This window comes from Pithys albifrons, chromosome 3 (genome assembly GCF_047495875.1).
Source record: "Pithys albifrons albifrons isolate INPA30051 chromosome 3, PitAlb_v1, whole genome shotgun sequence".
In the NCBI taxonomy this organism is placed as follows: domain Eukaryota; kingdom Metazoa; phylum Chordata; class Aves; order Passeriformes; family Thamnophilidae; genus Pithys; species Pithys albifrons.
The window spans coordinates 34763953-34789720 of record NC_092460.1 but is presented as its reverse complement, the minus strand read 5'-3'; the positions used below and the strand labels follow the sequence as shown (position 1 = coordinate 34789720).

The window sequence follows — 25768 nt, the reverse complement described above, 5'->3', positions numbered from 1 at the left end:
CCATTCTTTTGCTTACAGAGTGTTCTGGAGTGTAACGTGGTGAAGGGCCAGCATCTCTGCCTACAGTGCTTTCCCTTGTACAAGCCACAGCAAATGAAGATTTTATTTTTCCCTAACATGAGGCTGTGCAAAATGAATTGTGGTTTGTGTTTGATAAAGCCCCAAACAGGGGCTTTATTTTTTTTTCCTACTTAAGTTTTGACTGGTTTTGTGTTGTCATGATAATCATCCTTTTTGTAGGATGCAAAGAACAGTATTATTTAGTTCAGCTGGCTGAGTTCAGTGTTAGGAGAGTCATATGCAAAACATCAATGGGGAGAGAGAAGACTTCTGTTTGGGGTAAGGTGTGGGTTACATGTATGTATGTCAAATCTGCTTCACAGATGAGTCAACATGAACAATTCTTAACCTAAATTTACCTATCAGGTCTAATGGGTAAAGAAATTCATTATCCCTATTTTCCTAAATTAAGAATTCCTATGCAATTCTGTCTGGGCCGTTCACCCCCCCCCCCCCCCACCCCGCCCCAGCCAGTAAATAACTATTCATGGAGTTTTATGCATAATATAGTTTAAAAAAAGAAAATGAATGGGATTTTATGAAATGTAAGAGAAAAGCCCAATGAAGGTTATGCACATTTTGAAAGTTTACTTTCTAGTCATGTTACAGCATCCAAAACAAACTACTCAAACCTTAAAATTCTAAGTGCTCATTAAAATTTGCTAAAATACTCTTTTCATATGGCATTTAAGCCTTGCAGATAAGTCTCCTGCCCTGACAAAAATTGTCTGTGTGATAGTGGGCCAAGCTACTTGTAGTTTGGTCCTGCAGATGCAGCAGTATGTGCGCTTCTTGGCACAGGAAAGTTTTCTTGCAAATTCCCAGTTATCCTCCACTGATGCAAAATTGGCACTGTGAACCATCCATATCTGTCCCCAGTCTCTGATCCATCTTACTGTGATATGGCCATCTTACTTTTCATAGTAGTTTTTTAGGAGAAAACCCTTTTTATTTACTTCTGTACATAAAAAGAATTCCCAAATCATGTTTCAAGTGCATTTGGCCCTAGTTAGGAATTCCAGGTCGTACATAGCCTAAACCACTGGTTTTCAGCATTGTAAGGAATTAATTTTTCTTCTTATCTTAATTAAAAATGAACATGCTTAATTAATCTGGTTTTGCTTCCCACCCCCAGCGTTTTTGGTTTGTCCTACCCTAGAGCATTGCAGTTTTAGTCACTGCATGGCATTGCTTAAGTCCAGGCTGGAATGAAGTCACAAAGTGAGCAGTAAGCCAGTATTCTCCAAAATTCATGGGAGGAAAGTGGAATCACAATTATTGGCATAGATGAGTAAATGAATACTGACCAATGTGAAATTAAATTCACCTTAGCTTAGCTCTGCGTTGTTTTATCAAACTGGTTGTTGTTAGTGTTGATTGGAAACATGTTAATCATGCCTCTATTCCCAAGTACCCGGCCTTTGAGTTTCAATGAGTAAAGTGGTTTGGAAAGAATCCAAATCAGTTCATGCAGATGCTATGCATGATAGTAGAAAACTACTTAGAAAGTCTGAGAATGGATTTTATATGCAATTTTTCCCTAAAAAAAAGACACTATGCATATGTATGTGTGCAAGTGTGTGCATATGCATATATGCAACACATCAATCTAAAATTTTCACCAATTTACTGTCTGGCTTTCACATAATCATATGTGTTATACAGTAAATTCAAGGATTTCTTGCCCTTTAGGGAAATGCATTTTTATTTACTTTTTGAATAATTCCAAAGCATACTCAGTTTTGTAGTAGAGAATATGAAAAATAAAATCCTTTAAAATGTTTTCATGCTTTCAGTTTGTAACTTTTTTAGAAAATGATACTTTAAATACCTATAATTTTGTCTAGCTAGGCTAGTCTAATAGTATAAATTCACCCTGAAACAGATGAAATATTCAAATTGCTTGGAAAAGAAATTGCTTTCCTGTATACAAGGACTGTGCAATTAAATTACAACTTACAAACCTTTGCAATTTAGGATATGTGTAAATGTACTGAAATTAGTGGATCAGAGTAGTGTTTACCCTCTTGTGCTTCTTTCTTTGAGAGAAATTTAAGCTTGCTCTGTTGTTCTTTTACATATATTCTCATTCTAAGGATTCCAAGTATTATGAGTAGTTCAGACAATAATGTGAGTGTCAAGTACTGAAATTTGAAGCAGCTCAATACAATACAGTGATGTCTTTGAATTGTGTAGAATGTTTTCACTTTGAAGTGACTCGGTGAATGGCTGCATGGTTTTCACCGTGCACCAGGTCCATGCATAACTCATCACAGCCTGGTGATTGATTGAGACAAACCTGCTGAGTTTCAGGGTCAAGGTAGGGATCACAAGACACATGACAAGGCATCTACACATGTTAGAGGCCATGTGGCAGGAATTCACCATTGAGGAGAGAAGAGCTCTCCCTCTCCCTGCTTGGTGCTAATCATGGAGAACAATGCTGGCTGCTTTGCAAAATATTGGTACTGCTGTACAAAGTCTGGGCCTCTGCTTATAGCCTGCCGAGTCAGACTTGTTTACTACATCAAAGTATTAATCTCTGTCTCTGGCAGTCAACAACTCCAGGCTTCAGGTTTAATGGAATTTCAAACTGTAGATTATGCAGTCTTGCTGAAAATATAAGGCTTCTATCGCATTTTGAATGATATATTGCCCCTCACTCCCCTTTGGTCTTTTTTTCAGGGTTGAGGTTAAGATAGATAATTAATTCCTCTCATCCCAAGCCTTGTCTTTTAATTTAAGAATTTACTTTAGTATCTGCCAGGATCTTCTGCATGTACTCCTGAGAGGTTAAGCAATGAAAGAGCCATTAAATTAACTTCAGACATTAATTTTTTTCAGTAGGATGAAATAGCACTTCAGTATATCAAGCGATTTCTGGTTTAACTTATTTCATAGCATGACAAAGAAATATGAGAACAAGAGGCTGTTTTTCTGGTTGCATGAGAGGATGATGAGTGAGGAGGCCTGTCTTCTGGTGCTGCAGCTTCTGTGTTAGCAATAGGAGGGGATCCTGTGATAGCAAGTAGGACATGAGTAGTGGATCAGTGGAGTGAACATCCATTTGCCAAGGGCCTGATGTCGACACTACACAGCTGGGGAGAGGCTTAGCTATACTCACCTAATATATCACTTTTCTCAGAAATACTTTTCTATTGCCTGTAAAGCCTTTTTTGAGAACAAAGCAGCGTCAAGCTGTGTTACACTGTTCTTTGTATTTTGAGGTCCATAAACACTATCACTGGTGAGTCATTCCTGGCTGGAGCTCTGATCACTCTCCTGCTGTCTGTCCAGTTCTCCATGCTATTTGCTTGCCTCTCCAAGAAATTCACATGCCCTTTTCACATACATAACTTCCCCATTTATAGAACTGTATATTTTAGCTTTTTCTAAGAAATACATGAAAGCAAATTAGTACCAAATCTCCTGGAATGATCTCTCTGCCAAACTGCATGTACACCTGCTGATAAGCCCCAAACAGTAGCAGCAGGTTGGAGCTTATCTGTCAGCAACACAACAAAGGAAAAATGGTCGCTCTTGGAGTGCCTTGAATTAGCAGTTCCATGCAGAATTTAAGGTGTGTTTTAGTATACCAGCTGAAATGTCACTGCTGCATTGAAATTCCATATGCCTTCTGCCTTTCTAGTTGTTCTTCTGTGTGCATCCAGTCTCACTGTTCTTTTAGTCGGTTCTCAGTCTTTTGCAATTGTATCATGTAGCTGTCAATTCACAGACTTGACAACTTTCCTGCTTTTGGCAATATACTGTTTCATTTATTGCCAGTATATTGCCCTACTGGTTCTTGGGACAGATGGTAGTTGAAAATGCTGAATATTGGGAAGTTCTGGAGAAACTCAAAGATGTATTTATGGATCAACCCTCTTGTGCATGCCCTGGAAGCCCAATGCTACAGCTGTGCTAAATTACACACCTCTGTGTGTGAGGAATGGACTACACATATGAAGACAGTTTGCCTGGGCCACAAGTGAAACCACTTGTGTCATTTGCACATCAATTAGTTCCATGATTAGGGTGCATAAGATTTGCCAATGACAGGAGCTGGTCCTTGATATTACTTCTGCTTACACATCAGTTACTAATTCTTCATAAATAATATTTGTAAATCTCTATATAGATAAGGACCAACTGAATTAGTCACACAAGGCTGTAGAGTAGCTACTCTCATCACTTTCTTCTGAATAAAATAAGGTTTGAAAAATCCCCTTTTTACTCCATGTAGTTGCCCAACATGGAATTTCTTGGAAAATGTTGTTTCCACCATACCGGAATACTATATTTTAGTTGCATGGAGATATTTTGAAGATCTCAATGCATGTCTGAGATTCATTTCATTTATCCAGGCATAAGCATTGAACATTAGCTGTGCTAGACGCCTCTGTAGTTAGTAGACGAGCATCTCTCAAGAGACACTCCTTCCACCCTATTTGTGCAAATAGCCCCTGGCCATTGACTCTGTGTCTGTAGGGAGCCTGAACAACTTCAGATGGGTTAAGTCAGCTGCAGATGGTGAAAGCCATGAAATCAGATATGATGGAATTCCAAAGTCTTTGAAGACTGTGCACATCAGTGTGATGATCAATCTATTCAGCATCATTCTCCTTTAAAGAATTATTTCATAGCATTATTTTTCTGCTCTGTGGGTAACCATGAAGAAAGTTCACCACAGCTTTAGATACTGCTCAGCAGGTTGTTCACTTCTGTCATCTTACATGTGCTATTCTTCTTTTCTTTAGTCTTCTGGTACCAGTATCACAGTGGATATCGCTGTTATGGGAGAAGCACATGGGCTCATTACAGACCTTTTGGCTGATCCTTCACTGCCCCCCAACGTGTGTACATCACTGAGAACAGTGAGCAACCTGCTTAATACACAGCTAACCTTCCAGGCCATCCACAAGCCAAGGGTGAATCCTTTGGTGTCCTTCAGTGAGAACTACACCTGCTCTGACTCAGAGGAATGTCCGGAGAAAGGAGAGAAACTAGCCATTCCCAAGGTGAGTACTGAGCCTGTCTGTCATCTTGTAACCTGGCTCTCCCTAAAGGTACATCACTGAGCCAATGGGAGACATCACTGGACTTTTTGCTTGTTTGCTTCAGATTAACATCCTGTACACCAATCACACTCTAATATAAAAAGATAGATAAGTTGATGGTTGATTTCACAATAATACAATTCCTGTGTATCCTTCAACTTGCATCCAGGTTCACTTTAGTTCAGGCATGTTTAGAAGATAGTACTCAACACAGAATATATCACACAGATGGTGTGCATATTGCCTTGCAGCTGTTGGTTGGAGCTTGAGAGAAGAAATGATAGAGAGCAGAGCAAGCAGAAGCCTTTTGTTATCCAGACTCACAAGTCTGCCCCATTACTTCTTACACAGAAACTCTCCTCCCTATCAAAAGTTTGGAGCCACTGCATGTGGGGTGACTATCATAGGCAATGAGGTGGTGAAATAAGCAGTAATATGAGGAATGGTTTTGCCCATTTTAAGAATTGGAATTTGAAATTCTGTATAAATTTCACTCTCTTCTTCCTCCTCTTAGCCAGAAGTGTGAAACCTATAGAGGTCGATGAAAAAGTCCCTGTTGATGACCTCCAGATCTTTGGATCAAGTTTAAAACGTTGTGTACCAAATAAACAAAGAAAAATATTATCACAATCATTAGTATGACACATACTGTGAGCTCGTGAGAAGTAGTCTTGAGAAGAAAAGACTGAACCAAAACCATCTATTTACTGCTTTGACAGATGGCTTTATGAATGCTCAGGAATCTGACAGGAAACAACCAGTGTTAACTACCCACATTAAGTAAGTGAACAGCTAGAAAGAACCCCGCTTTGAAGTAGTTTGAGTTGTAGGTTTGTTGCTAATTAGCTGTTCTGCAAGGCTTACATTTCACTTTTGAAACGAAACCAAAATGCTTTTGTACTGCAGTCTCCCTTGTAAAATTAAATATAGGCAGAGTACGTTGCACAGGCAAATGCTTTTATGTTTTTACAGTTTAAATGGCACAGCCAGCATTCATTCCAGCAATTCCCAGCATCTGAATTGCAACACTCGTGATTCTTTTTTTTATTATATTTTACTGAGGTGATAATTATTACCCTATTTGCGTATGTAGCAGCTGTATGTATGTTCACGGGTTTTTAAGCACATTTTCCATTTTATTTTAGTGAACATGTCTATAATGACAGTACTCTGGGCTCGGAGGGGAAAAGTTAAGTGGAAGAATACTGCCATCACATGAGCAAACACAGGGAGCAGATTTCAGTTTGCTGTTGCATAATACCTAGTGAGGAGAAGAGAAATGAAGGATGAAGAAATGAGTTAATGTTACAGAGAACTAATTTGACTGAAGAGTTCACTGACCTAAGTTTATTATGGTTCACAAAACTAATAGTTTGTAGTCCTTTTTTAAGTGTTCAAATCTAGATTTAGGGTGTACCTTAAGCATCTGATACTGAGTATTTTGAGTAAGGAGACAGTATGTTAACATATTTATCTGTAAGTCTGAGCTTCAGAACCACCAGGTGTCTTCCATCTCACATTTCTTAACCCCCTGGCAAAGTCCAAGCTCTCCATTGCAGAGATGTATTTATTTTAGTTCTTAAATATAAACACTTCATGAGAATTGCAAGAGAAACATCTTACAAAATTATAGCATCTACAACAGCAAATCTAGGTCCAAAAAGACTCTTTATCATCATCCTTTTTTTATCTCTGTCTTCTAAAAGTCATAAAAATCTATGTGAGTCCAGTTAATGGAGGAAAGGAAGAGTCGGGTGAAAGGAAAATGCAGGGTGGTCAAGAAAAACCTGCTGTAAATAGTGTTGCTTTTCCTAAGCTTTTTAAGAGACATCGTATCCTAGAAAATGAAAGTTTTATTTCAGTGTGTGATCTTTGGCTTGGGTAGATGTAGCAGGGAAAAAAAGTTGGAAGTCCTGGATGTAGACTTCACAGCCTCTTTGGGCAACTGCTTCCAATATTCAGTCATCCTCACAGTCAAAAATATTTTCCAACATTTAAATGACATTTCTTGTGTTTTGATTTTTTGCCCCATTGCCTCCTGTATTTTCACTGGGCACCACTGGAAAGAGCCTGACTCCATCTTCGTTATGCCCTCCCTTCAGGTATTTGAATACATTAGTAAGATCTAACCTGAGCCACCTCTTCTTGTGACTGAGCAATTCCAGCTCTCTCAGTCTTTCCTTTCATGACAGATGCTTCAATCCTTCAGTCACCTTTGTGGCCCTCCTAACTTGTTTAAGTGCCTTTGGCCACATCAGGTGTTGAACCCCTGTGGGTGTAGACCTTTAGTTATACTTGAAATTGGGAGGATGATTCAGATCCTCCAAGCATTTAAAGCATTGACTGTGTTGATTTGAATAGACTGAAGGCACCATAATACCTGGAAGAATCCAGATTTTAGGTACCTCACTAGTTGTCAGTCAGGATTAATCAAATAGAAATGTTTTTTCTTCTGCATGTTTAAAAGGTTTATAAGCCTATATAAACTCTAAGCACCTGATTTCTTCTTAGCGCTTACGGAGAAGTTTGCCTCCAGGACTGCTGAGACGAGTGTCCTCAACTTGGACCACAACAACATCGGCCACAGGATTACCTACACTGGAGCCAGCTCCGGTGAGAAGGGATCGCAGTGCCAGCATCAAACCTCATGAATCATCTTCATCCAGGTTACAAATTGCACCCTCTCTCTTTTATGTTTCTCTTTGGACAGATTTCTTTGGTTCTGTGTGGTGATGTCCAAAAAATTGCTGGCTGTAAAGTGTGTTAAAACTACTTCTTCGGATTTCTCTAAACTGGGTTGACAAAGAAGCAGCATTCACAATTTTAGCCAGATTGTGCCAAAATTATTCATATTATTTGGAAGTAAAATAAACTTTAGAAAATATATTTATGCTAACAAAGTGCAGAATTGCACAATAAAATTGGAGGGAAGGAAAGATATCAGGTTAAAGTCTTCTGGATATGCAACGGTTTCCTGCATGGGTATTGCCCAGCCAAGAAAAAATTTTAACCAGTAACCCAGCCATTTCTAAAAATACACCAAGTGATGTGGTTCTGCTTTAAACCAGTTCATAAAGCCCTTCTCCATCCTCCGTTCTTCTCAAGGCCTGATTCCCTGTGCCAGTATCATAAACGACATGGTCCTCCCATGAAATGGAGAAAGAGAAGTTGTGTCTGCTCAGCTGCTTACAGCCAGCAGATGACTCGTTTAGGGCATTTGCAGAGGTCTGACGGTATTCAGACCTATGTACCTCACATTTTGGGACTTCCATGCTCCCAGAAAGCCTTCATTGAGCTGCTTTTAACCCTTTGCAAGGGCTGTGGCAGATAATCAAGTAGCAGCCAGTGAAGGAAGAAGCTGAAGGGATGTCAGCCTTGTTGAGGAGCTCTTGTCTCTGACAAGAAAGGCTTGGCTCCCAGGCACTGTTAACTGTGATCATGTTGTGTAGATATTTCAGCAGAATTTCCCCCTTTCTAGCTCCATGAATATTTTTCTATTCTATTCAGAAAGAAGCAGAGCCTTCTAAGGGCAGAGTGCAGTCAGTTGTGGTGCCATCATGTGAGAATAAAGTTCAGGTCCCCTCCCCACTTCAGCAATGTAGTCATCGTGGTCACGGAGGAGAGAATGTGGAGATATGCTTTGCGCTGGGGACAGATCAGAGCCAAAACACCAAATTCAAGGAGAGAATTTTGTTGTGTTATCAGAAGACTCACATGCTTTTCTGAAATTCAAAATTTGGTGCTGGTAGCAGAGGAAAAGATAGAATCTGAGAGGGCCTGACAATACCAGTGATGGCTGTTAAATAGCTTGGGTAAACACAGCCCCAGAGAGCTGCTCTCTTGCAAGGTCAGCCTTTCTTCCAGATAATTAAACCTTCCCCATAGAGGAGGCTCTTATGCAGGGCTTCAATGTGCTCAAGGCAGACTGCAAAGTGCACTGCGAGAAGAGTACAAAATTCCCTTTTTGAGGAGTCCCATTTATCTCAGTAAAAGTAAATACAAAGAAGCTAGAACCAAATGGAATTGTTCTTCAGTCACCAACCTGTGGTTCCCAGGGTGTATTTGATTTATACTGTTGATCGCAGTCTCATGGAGTATGTAAGCTTCCTAAGATGGGAATCAGAGGGAGAAGGAGAGCAATTAAATATTATTGTTGGTCCTTTCCTACAGTTGTTATATAACTCTGCATGATGAGCCAACTAAGCAGGCTATCAATTCTTCCTATGTTTAATGTCGCCAATTGTATAATTATAGGTCTGTCAAGCCTCCCAGCCTACTGTTTGCAGTACTTCTTTTACAGTAGGAGAAACAATGTGTATTCCAGAAAGAGGGAAAATGGATCCTATAAGTCTAGCTTTAAAAATTTTGGCAGACCAAGAGAGATTTGCTTTCAAGGAGAGGGATTTTGAACTGAAGTTAAAAAAAACTTGATTATCTGCCACTCCCCCTGTATGAAACCAAATTCAAGCATTTCACAGGTCACAGAGAAAGAAACATTTCACAGATTGAAGGGTAGTAGAGAGGCTGACACTGAAATTACCCTGTGGTAGATTCTGCAGTTACACAATCTGCAACTTGTTCCTCACAGCCTGGGACATCATCTCTAGATTTCTATAGTCACATATTTGCAAAAATCCTCCTTAAATCTCTGTTTTCTGTAATCTTGTGTTCTTCCAACCCTATTTTACTAAACTGGTAAGACATGGTCCTCTTATGGCTTCGAATAATATGGAAAAAATAACAGAGCTTCCACATTCTCTCCCTCAGTCACTTCTATATCCAATGGTTCTCCCTTAAGAAATCAAAGAATGTGGTTTGAAGATTTTGGGTTTCGATTTGTTTTTGGGGTTTTTTTAGCTTTACAGTGGGCCAGAGTGTTATATTCTTCCTGTCAATTAAAAAGCAAAATAAAACCATAAAACAAAACAAACAAAGAAAATTTTTTTAAAACCATCTGGATTCTTTCTTTATCTCATTTCATCACAGCTTATAGGAACTTGGGCCAATGAAGACAGCCAGCAAATATTTTTGTAGGTAGTGCTTCTCTTCCAAAACAATATGTTTGTAGAGGTAACACACTGTTACGAGCTTTTTTCTTTCACAGTGCCTTTTTTTTATGTTTTAATCTATTTATTTCAAGTTTTTTTCAAGTTCAGCTGGGGCCAGACTACTTTAATAGTCTATCTTCTGCCTTGCATGTCACCTCATCACTTGCATGTGATGCTGTGAGGGGGAAGGTGGAGCCTGAGATGCCTGGCAGATCTGTCCAGAGGGCTCACAGGGCTTGCTTGATAGGAGCCAGTGCTGCATCCCTGCAAGCTACTGGCATTTGATGACTGTCCTTTGGGGAAACAGTCATAAATACAGTTTTCTTGCTCTACAGAAGAATTTGGCCTCTTCTGGTACAGAGTTGTAGCCTGAAGGCTGAAAGCATGGGCTTTTGTAGAGGACATGTGTGTGTTCCACACACATGGACACATGCACCCTGCTTTCCTTCAGTGTGTTTCTCTTGGACCAGTGTCTTCAGGGTCTGTCACTAGGACTTTTTTGGGGGTGCAGCATGCATTTTGACTGCCTAGGGCATGAAGGGGCACACCATGAGCCATGGCCATGCAGGGTGCTTCCAGACCTCCCCAGTCTCCTGAGTTGCTCCTCCAGTGCCCAAAGGGTTGGTGGGTACCTGCTGTGGCACCAACAGCAGAGGAGACTGGGTTTCCAGTTATTCTGAGAACTTGTGTCACTTCTGGCTCTTTTAAGGAGATGTTAAGAGAGAATATAGATAGAACTTATTTCAAGTCAACTTTTGAGCCTCTTTGTACTGTCAGAAAAACATAATGAAGGCATCTTTGTATAAATAAAGCAAATAGGACTCAGAAGAGAAGGAAGCCCAGCTTTTGGAGTGTCTGCATTGTAAGTATTTTTGCTGAACACACAGTACTGAGCTCCTCACAAACAGCAGTTCAGCCAGCCCTTAGATGTTGTTTTCCTCATCGTTTTTTGTGTTATCCCAATATCACACTCTTCTTGCTGCAGCTCCTAACTTCTTAAGATCTGCCATTGAGGCGTTTTCCTGTGTTGAATGGTGCTTGTCTGTGCTCTGGTTTTGCAGCCCTGACTCCTGGAACAGCTCAATTCTGATGACAATCACAAAGAGCAGGTCCTTCTCCACCTCCTATGCCATGTCTTCTACCAACCACCTGAATGCCAAAAGGCAGAGCCGGCAAGGTGAGTGGGCATCCCTGGCTCTGTCAGGCTCTCTTATCTGCTCCCTGTGACTAGCATGTGCAACTGCTTTTGTTCTCTGTCCAATCTGCTTTTTTTTCTTAATTTTCTATCAATATGATATAGTTATTTCCATTATTTAAGAAAAAATAACACAATTTCTTAAAATACTGTAGCTCATAGTGATGCCATTGTAAATGTTTTGACTTTCTATATTTGTAGAGGTTAGTCATGACATAATGCAGCAAGAGTGATACAAAATTGTGTTGTGATTTATATCCATGTAATTCTCTTGACTACAACAGGGCTGAGAACAAAGTGTTTTCTAAAACATTTGTGACATTAGGTGTCTGTGCGTATTGCCTGAGATTTCCTGAAGCACAACCTACACAATGCCATTTGGAGCTGTGAGCAGCAACTGACCCATCTTACGCAAACATATCCAAGACAAAGCCTTTGTAATTCTGTCTATCTCTATATATTTACTACTGAGAAAGTACAGGTAGTTCTTACTCCTTTTTAGACATGAGAATTATGGGGCTCTTTACTCTTCTTTTTGAGTCTTTAAAAAACATTACTCCTTTTTGTAACTAGGGAAAGAAATTGAGAAGCTGACTTGAGAATTGATGAAATGGGCGGTGTGACAGCCATGAAACAGCCTTAATCCACAGTAATGTGGTTCTCCTCCTTGTGCAGGATGATGTAATGCTTACTCATGCTTTAACTTGCAATTCAAAATTATCGCAAGGTCTCCCTTTTTTATATCAGACTGGGTTTATTCCAAACATGGAATAATGTTGAGATAATGTTACTCAGAGATACTGGCCACCCAGCTATCAGATGGAAATAGATACATGCCTGAGTCTGACACTGAAAAAGCCAGAGAATCCCAGCTTGGAGATGGATTTGAAGATATGGCTGCACAAGTCTTTAGCATATCACATATCATGTCACATTGCATCTCCTTTTCAAACTGAAGAGAGCCAGACAAGAGACCTCCTCTTATACAGTAGCTGCTTTGTTTTACCACAGTGAAGACTAAGTAGCACAATATTATGTTAAAACATAATAGACAAAGGTAATATGCAAAAGAATAAAATTTTACCTGGCAAATAATGGAGATATAGTACCAAGAATCCAGGGATTTGTTTTAAAACAAAATAAATATTACACTTAGACTTGTAATTTTCAGAGATTATTCAGTAAATTGAAAGGGAGAGAGGTGGGGTGTATAATATTTTGTACTTGGAAAACAACACTTACCAACCCCATCAGTTAGTTTTACCTACAGTAATTTCTGCTTTCAGAAAGGATTGAGTCATCTCTGTTGCTCAAGCACCTGAGCTCTCACATGATAAAAGATCTTCATTCCAAAACGAGCAATTCCTTGGGGTATTGATGGAGAGGAGTGAACATTTTGTGTCAGCATTTTATGTAGGGGATTGATATTTGAATGTTTTAGACTGTTTATAATGCATTTTTAGTTGTGATTTGTTTTCATGTTCCAGTGAAATAATTATTTCAATTTGCAATAGTTAATACAAATTAGACTTCTATATCTACATTATCTACATTGGCAATAGATAATAATTATTATGGAAGTTGATATAACTAAATCTGTAAATCTGTTAATTTATAAAATATGTCTTTAATTATCTGTCCTGGGTTGAGCTGGCAAAACACCAACTGTCCAGGACAGAGTGAAGAGGGTTCCTCCTCCCCCCAACCAGCTAAGGGAAAAGAAGAGGGAGAGAAAAGAAAAACTCTCAAAACCAGGTTTATGCTGAAACTAACTACATGTATTTATACAGAAAAGAGAAAATTAAGAGGAAACTACAATATAACACACACTTACACAAGTTACATATATAGCATAGTAGAGGAGCTGCTAGATGTCCTCCTCTTAGTGCAGCCATGATGGAACTAACCAAGCCACTCCCGCACACTGGATTTTACACCCTTTGAGATGATGTAATATGGTATGGAATACAATATTATTGGCTGGAAGAAGTCAGCTGTTAGCTAGCTCAGCCCAGCTCAAATCAGCTGACAATCCTAGGCCTAGCTGAACTTTAAAACCTAAGTTTAGGCCCACCTGGCTAAACCCATAACAATTATGCATAAAAACATTAGCGTTTTAAAATGCTGCTAGTTATACCCATTTTGGCAAAAAATCAAGTGTTTTCTTATGTAATATCACATCACATTGAGGTCACTGTTTTATGTCTCCAACACTGCACATATGAAGAAGTTCTGGAGGACCTAAGCCGATGGATGTACTTAAAAAATTCTTTTTTGTATTTTTATTCTTCTCTTATCTCGATTATTCAAAATTCCTTGCTGTAGCAAGACACACGTTTACTCTCACTTTTGCAAATAAATAGTTAAATATTGGATTATTGAAAATAGGTTTGCATCTTTCTAGTAAATTTATTTTTTAAAATTACCTACCCTGGCAAATCAGTCTTTAAAAAAAAAAAAGGAAACAAAACACACAACAAAAGATATTTCAGGAGACAGGAGCCCAGACTAGCATTAGAAAGCCAGCTATGATTAGAAACATCGCTGTGAAAACTGCTCTTTTAAATTCTTGGGACTTGTTTTAACTGTTGAAAGATGACCATGTGTATTGTATCCTCTAAATTGTATCCTTTAAGAGTATGAATATTACCAGGTAACATATAGCTCAAAGATAAATAATAATCCAACTCAATCCCCAGTGTAACTAACAGACCATGAAATGTTTTTAAATACATGTTTTTGTTGGATGGAAAGCTGATAGCTCAATAAATTCATAAATGTGAAACAGAGGTTTTCTGTATTTTAAAGCAATTTCCCCATGTCATGGCCATCTGATAATATTTTAATTGCTCTGAAGGCTGTAGTTTTCTGATCTCAAGACAAGCTATTTGCAATTCAATGACTAGTTGCAGTCATTGAATTAAGAGAGTAATATATAGCACATGTTTGCTAAAGAAATACCCGAATCAAAACTGAGGAGATGTTGGATATCTCCAAATTACAGCACCATAACTGTCAGAAATTTTTTTTAGCTCTTGGTTTGTCAAAAGTAAATCATATTTTAGCCTCATATCACAGTAAGTTATCAGGAAAAAACCCGCAAAAACTGTACAGATATATCCTGCCTTATTCTAAGATAATTATTGTGTCTGGAATGCATTTAGATAGTGGGAACAATTCAAACATCAAACCTGTTCAAGTTCCTAAGGTCCTTCTGTCATTTGGCTTTGAAGATGAATTCAGTAAATTAACTGGGACTGAGTTCCTACAAACCTTAAAATAGGAGGTAACTCAATTTATGTGCATGTCCTTTCAAGATAGATTACGTTTGCTGCTCTGTGCTTTGAGTGGGATCATTTTGTCTGAGACTAGAAAAATGGAAAGTGGATTCAAAAAGAAGGTGCACTTTGTTTCAAGTACTGGACCAGCTGGTGCATTTCATCTTGGCAGGGGTGCTTCAACAGAATAAGGGTCAAAGAGAACTACCTCTCCCTGGTGCTCACACACTGGATATTGGCAGTTTCTGATACACTAGCTCAGGTGTGCAATACCATGTGGTACAGGTAATGGTTGCAAGTTTGCTTAGTGAGCAACAGACATTGAAAAAGAAACTCAAGCTGCACAAGATCAAGGCCAAAATCCATGTTGAATGGAGAAATGCACCAGAAGAGCCCTATTTTATATAACGTATGACCAGTAAAAACTGGGGGGTTGGTTTATTGCTAGTCTTCAAACATGTGAAAATCCAAATTTTCTGGGAATGTGTGTAACCTGTTCTTTACCTGCTTTACATATGGAGACAGTGAAACAAAGATGGATCTGGCATCTGCAGATGGATCTGGGAACTGCCTATTTGGAGTTTGGTGTCTCTGTCACTAGAACATGTTGATACCAATAGTCATGCCACTAATACATGCCTTTCATGTCATGCCTGCCAGTTAGATCAACAGGGGAAATATGCTTTGTATTTTGAGCCAGATCTTCAGCAGGTAGAAGTGGTTGATACTAATGGAATTTCATCTCTCTGTGATAGCCTTGGACTTGGCTCAGAGTGGAGAAGGGTATTCTTTTATTTTTCTGTTTGGACGCTGTGCTGGTACTTGTGCATCTCAAGAGGAGTATTTCTGCACAGTGAACTAATACAACCATCTGCCACTTCTGTTAATTGACAAGACTCTTCTTTTCTCCTGCCAGGTATCCCGCCAAATATTTCACCTCTCACCTCCCCATGCCATTCACCAATTCAGGGGACTCCTGCCACAAGTCCTACTGGAAAAACATCTTCTGTGTCATTTCCAGACTCCACAGATACTGACACCAAACAGGGCTTAAAGCCACACAAAGTCTTAACTTCCACTCAGAGTGCACCTACCCTGTCAGACCCTGTTATCAGCCCCTCCGTCATCTGCAGCAGGTAAGATTTGACATGAGTCAGATTAATTTCACAAACATGCTCTTTCAGCCCACATATAGGTTTTTGTGATTTACTGCAGGATTGTTCTATTGATATTTCAAGTTTGTAGTATTTGAGTAATTGTGTAGATTGATGCTACAAATGCTTTTAAAGTGGAAGAGTGTTAGCTGCATTTCTTGCTTTTACTCATGTCAGTCTGATTCATAAATAAATTCTTCATCAATGACTTGCAGATCCCAAAGTTGATTTTCATGTTAACAACCTGTGTTCCTTATGCCATACCACCTGATATGAGTAGTCACCTTCAGGACAAACGCCAAGTCTTCCACAGCTGTCATCTGATGTTTGATAGAAAAATCTGACTGTGAGGGTTTAAAAGTTTCTGTCCTGTAGGCTTCTCATAAAGGTGTGCCAACAGTTCCTGAAGGCTACATAGTTGTGAGTGTTCTCGCAGGAGGAGTGGACCCTGTCTTCCCTAAGCAGGGTCAGATTACGTACAGTAAGGATGTTTTTTTCAGGAAACAACAGTAGATAAATGCTTTCAAGTACTAAGAGTTACAGTAGCACAATTTAATTTCACTCTTTAAAGTAGCCCTTCGTTAGATAACACAGACTGACGCAGCATTTTGGAAAGAAAGTTGTTTTGCTAATCTCCTCAGAAAGGATTGCTAAATTGTACTAGTGGAGTTTACAATATGTGTCCAGTTCAGAACAGTGTGAGACAGTTGTATTCCAAAGACTGTTCCAGTGCATTTTTGAGGTTGCCTTACTCAGTAGATGTCACTTTTTGTCATAGCAGAGAGTGATTTGTGATTAGGGGCCAGCCAGTGAACAGCCTGTCATCTGAGGCTGTGGCTGTGACTCCCTATGCTGTGTGCGGGGTGAGGAAGTGGGTGTGAGAGTCAAAGCTGACGCTGCGAGTCTGCTCGAGGGACTCATCCTCACTGGAGTCCAGACTAGTATCCCAACAGGATTTTAAGATGGATTTAGGTGACTAAATGGAAACTTAAGTGCTTTTAAAAGTTTTCCAAAGTTATAGCAAAACTGAGACTTGTTCTGATTCATTTGAAATGAAAACTGTATTACACAGCAGAAATATAACATAAAGGTGCTACCGTCTTATTAACCTATGCCTTTCTTACTATGCAACAAAATATTACTACTTTCACAACTAACAATTATGTCTGGAAGCCTCCTATTAAAGAGAACTGTTAACAGTTGCATTAAAAATGTCCAAAAAATCAATGTGAGGTTGTTGTAGATAGTAATGAAATATATATCTAATATATATATATATATATATATATATATATATATATATATATATATATATTAATTATAATTCATTGTAATCACTGGTAAAATGCTCATTAAGTTTTATGCTTCAGGTGTCTTAGTGGATCTGTGTAGGCATATTTAGATTTTCAGTTTGCTTGTTTTCAAAAGCTTAGACTGTGTAAGCATTGCAAATAGTTACATTGCTGATATAGCCTTTATTGTTTATTATTTTAAAAAACCCATATTATTTAAAATATTATAGTGTCATGATTGCTAATAGAACTGGCATCCACTAGTGCTAATACTCACTGTTCCTTTAAGGTCCTGTTGAGAAATCATAAGCACTGTCACATTTCTAGCCATTAGTATATAGAGATGTCAAATCCACAGATAAAAGCTGAAATAACAGCACACAAACAATGCACCCATCAGTAATGCAGGCATAATTAAAAAGAAAAATCAAAACAAATAATTCCAAATGCCAAAGAAATTAAACGGCTTGCAAGTTGTGAGAGTTAAATTACTGGAAGTAAAGTTTTACTGCTTGAGCTTTCATATAGCAGATTGCAACTCTTCATGGTGTGCAATCTGCTGTGTTTACTGCCAAAACACCTGCCTTGCAGGGATATAATGTCATGTCAGCAAACCTCTGCCACCAGCAAACCAATCCCACCTCCTACAACTACAAAGAGGAAATGAACTCTTGATTAGTTCAATGTTTTAAATCAGGTCCACCCAGGTAGTGGCATCAAGATGTCAGTTTGACTGTACTTGTTTTTTACTGACAAAGTGAAATGTGGTAGGACAGCACAGTTTGAAAACCACAGTAAACAAGAACATATACCAGGCAATGCCAATAAAATAACTTGTAAGTAATCATGTATTAATTCTGCTTAGTGGATGAGACAGGAACCCTGTGCAAAAATTATTAAACAACTCTGAAGTTAAGGAGTGTATTATAATGCCTGAGCAGGAAGGAATTGAGTTAAAATTGCATGGACATGTTTACTTCCAAGACAGAGTAGATTTCAAATATTCTGCTGGGTAGCTCAGTAATTTTTTAGTTTGTTTTTTTTTTTAATATAGTACTTTTTGGACCATACCTATTAAATCAGTGTGAGTTTGCATATGTTCAGGAAATAAAGAGGTACACTCATAGTAATGCAAAAGCCTTGTGGCATTACAACCAGTCAAAGGCTCTCTATCACTGTTCTTATGGAAACCACAAGGAATGTGGGAAGAGAAATTACTTTTTTTCATCTTTAGCAACCTGAGTGATACAAGATTTATTTGCTTGATCATGCACTTCAAGTATGATTGAATACAGATTTGCATTTTTATTTAAAAGTCTTTCAGGAATTTACTGTGTTTGCAGGGCCTATCAAGCTCCAGGATATGTTCTGGATGATCCAGTCAAAAGTCATCTGGCGAAGAATTTAAGCCATTTTTACATGTTGAACTTACAATGGTACAAAGTTTCTAGTACAAAGTTTGACCAATGAAAATAATTTTGTAATACTTGCTTTGCAAAGGCTGTTATATATGAGATATGCCACAAAATACTGACTTGAAACAAAGAAATGTTACAGTGTCAGTTTTAGGGGGACAGATTTGATATAACACAGCTAAGTGAGGCTTCAGATTTGTTATGTTCTCTCATGTTTTCATGATACATCATTGTTCCTTCAGGTCCTAGATTCAGTTGTATTAGGACATTATAATTTGAAATGTATCAGCTGGTATTGAGTTCACATTTAGGGGAATCACACTCAAGGAATATAAAGTTTTTTACTGGAAGGGGAAAGACACATTTGAAAAGGCCATGATATTGTGATCCCTCCCAAAATGTATTTCTGTTCTGGGAATGATGAAGCAAAGTCTCTCCTCTAATTTCATTGGTAATTGTCTGGATGCCAAATTAATTCACCTCATGTTGTATTCAAAATGTTCTCTTGTTTCTTACATACTTGGTATGTTGTCACTGAACTAATGACAAAATACCGGTTTCTTCCTCAAGTGGAACACATTCAAGTTTTAAGCAAGGAAAGGAGAGTAAAGCCAGATCATGACTGTGTTAAAATTGTATTCTATGAGATTGTATGGGACTGTGGCACATTTTCATAATTTTAATTTATTTTTATAGGGCAGCTGTAGTACAGAAGCAGGGGATTTTTTTTTGTACTGATAAACTTGGAGAATAAAAAAATCATTTAAGAAGAAAATCACATGGTACAGGTTTACTCTTGCTAACACAAATTGAATGGTGGTGGCCAGTTTGTATTTTTGTCCTTTGATACTCCTGGGTTCCAATGAAATTCAGCTCTCTCATGTAGGTTTGTCTGGAGACTGCACCCTGCACCACAGCTTACACTCTATGACATAATCTTACACTGTCAGCAGTAAATCATTTTACATAACACTGTCTAATGCACATGGTTATTTATATTGTGCATTTTTCTTGATGTATTTCAGCTGTGGCAGACCCTATAACCAAATAGAAGCTGGTGATGGGACATTAAATAGAAATGATGCTACCACACACACCCTGAACAGAACAGGTAATTCTTTGTCTCTCAAAAACACCTTGTTCTTTCAAATCCAGTAATGAAAGGGCAGACACGAATGTGTGTCATAAAGGGAGACCACAAAAATTGCCTTTGAGGCTCCATCCCTTTTTGTATGTATAACATGTAAAAATGCTAATGGAAAATAGCGTTAAAATATAAAAGAAATATGGTTTCCCTCATTTAACTTAATCAGCATAAACAGTGATCCTCAAAATCATTTTACTATTCAATACCTGATCCCATTTTTTACACTCTGCAGGGTATATGCCTTAATGCCTTTGGACAGATTGTCCAACTTCAGACGCAGCCAGGCAGCACATATGTATTATGAGTCAGAGATCCTGTTGCTGTTATTCAGAAGGTGACGGGATGACTTTGGTGGAATTCTTACTGTTCACACAACAAGCTTTGTGGTTTGTGTTGTAGATGATCCCGCGCAAGCCACTTCTGACTACGAGACCAACAACAGTGATAGCAGCGATATCGTGCAAAATGATGACGAGACAGATTGCTCCAAAGAGCAGACACGGAAGGGATCTGTCTGTAGGTCCTACACACCTGAGACCATCATTCTGCATCCTTTGACACCACCTGAGGTAGGTGGTATCCAGCAATCCTGTCTAAGTTCCACTCACAATAGACTGAATGCAAGTTGACACTGACGGGGAGAAAAACTAAACCAAAACTGAAACCCATCAAAAACCCAAGCCCCCATTAAAAAAAAAAAAAAAAACAAACAAAAAAAAAAAAAAACAAACAAAAAAAACCCCTAAGGCTGTCTAAAGATTGTGATCATGGTTTTAAGCAACAATTGCAACAGAGTCCTACCCTGCAGTAGGAGAATTAACTTTCAAGGATTGAAAGGAACCATTGAAATATGTGAGAGCCACTAAGCACTGGCTGCTTATGAAACACTAACCATCTATTTTGATGAATAAAAGCTTATGGATCTAGGATTAGGCATTTCTGAAATGTTTAGTCTCTATGTTAGAGTTTTCTTTAAAGGGAATGGATTGGAATGAAGAAAAATGATCTTCTCAGACTAGCAGCATGATATATAGCCTTCCTGTTCAGCCACTCCAGCTTCTCAATGGTCTTGCAGTCTTGGTTAATATATACTGTGGTCTTTATTTTAAAATAAATGCACACTGGTCTGAGGGTGCTGCAAGACATTATTGTTGGTACATATCTTAGATATAAGAACATTGCAGTAGGGTGAACAAGTGCTGGTCATCTCACAGCTGCTCTGTTCAGCTGTGAGCTTGGTTGAGATGCAAGTGAAAGCTTAGTTTACTTTCCACAGTTTGTTGTCCAACTTAGTAAAGTTAAGTTGACATGAGCTCTTGAAAAGTTTACTGTAATCTGTTGGTGTTGGACATGCTGACAGAAGGCATTTTGCATTAAACATTTTGGCATTCACTTGTCTACAGTTTCCTAGTAAGTAATTCAAGGAATATACAGGGAGAAATGTGAAAGGAGGGGCACAATCCATCCTCTGTTTGCAGCCCTTGGAAAAGAGGTAGGTTTCAGCTTAAGAAGCACAAATCTTAACTCAGACTGAGCTCCATGAGCCATGTTAGATTGTAATGAATGGGTCCTCATGCAGAAGTTGAAACTGAGAGCTTTCACCTCTGCACTGCAGCAAATTTTACAATGAAGACAGATTCCCTTGGAAATGAATGAATGATTCCCATGAGTGAATGAATGAATGTGTCTCATGGATAAGTTCAGACACTGATGTTTCATATGCAGAATTTCCTATTCATTCAAGTGAAACACGTTATAAGGGAGAGTGACTTGCTGCAGGGCTGGTAGAAATGAGGACAACTCCACTGAGCTGAGTAAAGTACCGTCAACTTACAGATGATGCCAATGTGGTAAGAGCATAATTTTTTGCATGAGATGCTTCAATGAACTAATATTTCTCCTTATTCTGATTTCTGGCACAGGACAAGCCTGTACTTGCTCCTGAGCCTTTGGTCATGGACAACTTGGATCCCTTAATGGAGCAGCTAAATAGTTGGAACTTCCCAATCTTTGATTTGGTGGAAAAAATTGGAAAGAAATGTGGTCGGATTCTCAGTCAGGTGAGAGTGTAATTTGTCTGCAGTGTCTAGATAGAATATTGACAAATTTAGACACAGTAGTGTCAAGACCCATTGCCATTACAAGCTGGTCATCCGAGGAATTGTCATCCCTGTTACCTAATTCAAAGGTGACAATATGAACTCCACCTCACTGTGTTTTTTACTTTGAGATGTCTATACATTTTACTTTAAAATTGTGAAAGGGAAAACCACACACCTATTTTGCCTGCTGCTCTCTGTCAATGAGTTTGCATAAACCTTTCTGAATATTCTTATATTTGTGAGAGGTGCTGCCACCCCTTACTGACTTCTGTGTGAATGGGTTTCTCATGGGGTACAGCATGGGAGGGCTAAACAGTAAATATATGCAAACTGCAGGTTATGCAGACCTTTGTTCCTCTTTTATAAAGGAGATTGCAGTCAGGCTCTGCAAGAGAGCAGGGTTTGAGGAAGTAGGAGGAAAAATAGTCTTTGCTATATTCCTTCATTTTTAAAGACTTAGAACTTTCATAGAAAATGCATATCATTATTACATAGGGGAGACTAATTTGCCATGAATCAGGATAGGAGAGCTTGCTAATATTTCTTTCAACTATCAGGTTTTTATTCCTTCCTATGAGTTGAATCCAGTTACTGACACAGCCCATCTCTACCCAGCACAATTAGTGTCACTTCCATAATCACTTTCTTGGCTGAACTTTCTACTCTGTTATGCCCCTTTTCCTGGCACACTGACAAATTAGCCAGTTTTTTCTTATGGAAATATTGAAGATTACTTAACAGGAAAGGCAAGTAATTTTTATCATTATTTAGGGATGGAAGGGAAACAAGCCCAAGACAATCTGAGTGACCTAGTACCACTTTACAAAGCATTATGTAGTGATGAGTGCTGGAAAGAAGAGATAAAGTTAATTGGTACAATGAGGAACAATTAACACCCCCACAAACACAGAGGTTAATGTGTCAGGGAGATCTCACTGGAACAAGCTCCAGAGAATGCTGTATTAAATCACTGTGCCTTGGTAGTTACCTATTATTCAGCTCGATTCAATTATCCAGTGGTCAACAAGGAAAACCATGGCATGAATTCAAATGTATTCTGTTGTCTGTCTTTTAGTGTTCTGTAGCTTGGCAAGCAACATCTGTGTTTGCCCAGCCTGCCAAGTCTCTGTTAATTTTAGAGAAATAGGCAAAGTGTGGCTGGATGTGGATGTGGATATAAATTCAGTGGTGGTCATTGAAACACTTTTACACTAGACAGTGAGTATGTGATTAAAATGCTCTTCTGGATCATATTGGTCAGGGGGTTTTCTAATATCACAGAATGATAATAGAATGATAAATGAACCATAAGGCCAGAACTGTCTTTTTATGCCTTAACTAACCAACAGTTTGGATGATCCAAAATTTGTTCTGGTTTTACATGGGTATCTCTATAGGTTTTAAACACTCTGTCAAGTTGCATGGAGTTCTGTATCTCTTCGGACAATTCCTCTGTACCTCCCTCAGTTTGCGCTAAAGCTCCACACTCTTTTCCAAAATCTGCTTTTTGCACAGCTTCTGAGCATGTTATCCGCTTCACAGTGCCACAAAATGAGGCCTGAAAAATAAAATCGAGAAGCTGTGATAAATAATATTTGTGATCAAAATTCAACATTTTCTGTAACAGCTGTTTATAATAACTCCCTAGCAGCAGAATGTAGCAAGTCCACCTTGTTCATAAAATAAAGATAGGTCCTTTATTTCTTTCCCCCACCTACTGAGATGTTCCTTATGCATTTTTTTTCAGAAATAGGGGAACAAAAATAAATAAATCTTTTTCTCCAGCCAAAAGTACTTTTTTCCTGTATAAGTTTTCAATCCTGGGATATTATAAACAAAGAAAAAGAAAAGCTTTAATGATTTATTCTTTGTATTTTGCTATTAAATGGATTCATCCATTTAAAAAAAAAAAAAAAGTAAATTAACAAACTGAATTAACTATGTTTGCCTTGCTAGGTTAAATTTATGGGATGGAACAAAGCAAAGTTGACACGTGCCTCTAGGGGAGCATTCAGTTTAGAAAGCAAATGCTGGCTTAGCATCTTTAAAGCTGCTTGAGATGTCTGTTTCTTCTTTTTGGAATGTTAAATTGATTTAGACATATAAAAAGACCCCAAACCAGTCAGCAACCACAAAAGCATCTGTGCAAAGTGCAGTGACAAGCATCTAAATGTGGCAGTAACAACTGTGCATGGTAGGGTTGAGAGAGGAACATACATCCAGTCTCACTTCAGTCACACTTAACATTCTTCTCACAGTTCCTATAAAACTAAAACCTGTGGAAAATAAACTCATTTGCCTCGGAAAGAAAATAACATGAAAAAAGAATAGGCTAATGTCAAGATTTAGCTTTTACTTCTGGGCCCATAGAGATACAGAGTGGAGCTGCTCCTATGCTGGCAGTGCAGGAGCAGTGTCAGAGGCAGGGTGGCATCGCTGCAGGGTCTGAGAATTGGTTCCCTGGGTGGTGCCAAGAGATTTGTGTGCTCACCTCATCATCACACACATCTCTTATGCAGAGAGAAACTGCACTCGTGATATGAGGGAGAGGGAAATCAATCCTTGGGGAATGGCTTATTCCTGGGATCCCCACAGCAGCCCTTGTGAGGAGTTATGTTTGTCAGAGCCAAAGACAGGTGCCAACCATTTCAAAGACACACACATCTGAAGAAAGCAAATTCAGGAGACAACAAAGGAGTGCAAGAGGTTTGCCTGCAAATAGTGAGAAGGGGACTGCTAACCCCAACTTTGCAGGTCCTCCAACGAAAGCCATTCCTGTATGCCTGTAACACCCAGGTGATGGGCTGCATGTGAACAATAACCTCCATTTCCAAACCAGCTTCCATTACAAATCATGCAGAAGTGCCTGTCCTTCTTCAGGCAGCACTGCCAGAAATATCTGGATTATAAATGATTCATTCAAGCATTAGCAATCGTGGAAGAGACAAGCAGTAAATGGAGGCTGGAGGGAAGGGGCAGGGCGGAGCACCCACTGCTAAGCACCTGGCAGCCATCAGTTTCCCTGGGCTCATCCCTGGAGCAGGGACCACACCTCGGCTGCAAGGGCACTGTGCTCAGCCCATGGGATTCTAACTCCCAGGGAGCTCATGGAAAAGGATGTAGATTGGGGAGAATGGATTTGAAAAAACAGCTGCATTTTAAAATGTTTAATCCAGAGCAATGAATTATTAAAAAGCTGCTCAAGTGGGTTTTTTTGTTTGGATTTTGGTTGGTTGGGGTTTATTTTAATGAAAAAATTTAATTAGTTGATGGTGGAAGGCTCCATTTTCCTTTCTGACTTGCCCTTACCTCTGCCTTGTTTCCATTTGCTGAGAGACAAGGAAAGAAAGACAACATTACCAAAATGTCCAGGTGAGTTGCTTGGCTGTGGAAGAGTTGTCATTCGTAGCCATCACAGTCAACTTTGCCTCTTTCCAGCTGTGGAATTTTGTGCCTCCCAAAATCCAGGGAGAGGAAAAGCTTGTTTTTACGACATGCTTTATTTGAGATACCTGCCCAGTACTGCTGGTATAGACCAGTAAGGCTTAGTCCTGCAGAATAATATTTCTTTATGTCTCCTCTTTTTATACAGAGATATTTTGCTGGAAATAAGAAGCTTAGATTTCACTAATATAAAACTAGAATGTAAGATTCCTCACCTCTCTGTAGGTGAAATATTTGGTCCCACCTGATATACTTAGGCCATGATTCCAGATAGATAGAGTTCTATGCAGATTCTAATCCAAATTATGCATAAAGTCATTTTGCTCTGCCTCAGTACAGGAGGATTCTATGAGGTTTTCAGAGAGTAAAGTTTTGCCTTCTGTAGGCCCTAATTTTTATTCTAAGTTCATGTCTTCTAGAGCATGGTAATTCAGTAGTTCATTTATGGTAGGAACAGAAGTAAAATCTGGGGCCACCGGCAGACCCCAACGGTCAGATATTGGTCATTAGAGGGTCCTCCTGGATGGTGTCAGACACCACATTCGACCTGTCTCTGCATCATCACTGCCTGCTGTA

General features: G+C 38.9%; 1 protein-coding gene across 4 annotated transcripts in view; it reads left to right on the top strand.

Annotated features, from left to right (window-relative positions):
- Window positions 1-25768, top strand: part of PDE3A (phosphodiesterase 3A) — a 247992-nt gene that overhangs the window by 198976 nt on the left and 23248 nt on the right. For all 4 annotated transcript variants that reach the window (XM_071551345.1, XM_071551347.1, XM_071551346.1 and 1 more), the window contains 7 exons: window positions 4818-5078; window positions 7629-7783; window positions 11227-11342; window positions 15555-15774; window positions 19525-19610; window positions 20046-20215; window positions 21569-21706. In XM_071551345.1, coding sequence (XP_071407446.1) covers window positions 4818-5078; window positions 7629-7783; window positions 11227-11342; window positions 15555-15774; window positions 19525-19610; window positions 20046-20215; window positions 21569-21706 — 1146 coding nt within the window. The remainder of the gene's footprint in view (window positions 1-4817; window positions 5079-7628; window positions 7784-11226; window positions 11343-15554; window positions 15775-19524; window positions 19611-20045; window positions 20216-21568; window positions 21707-25768) is intronic.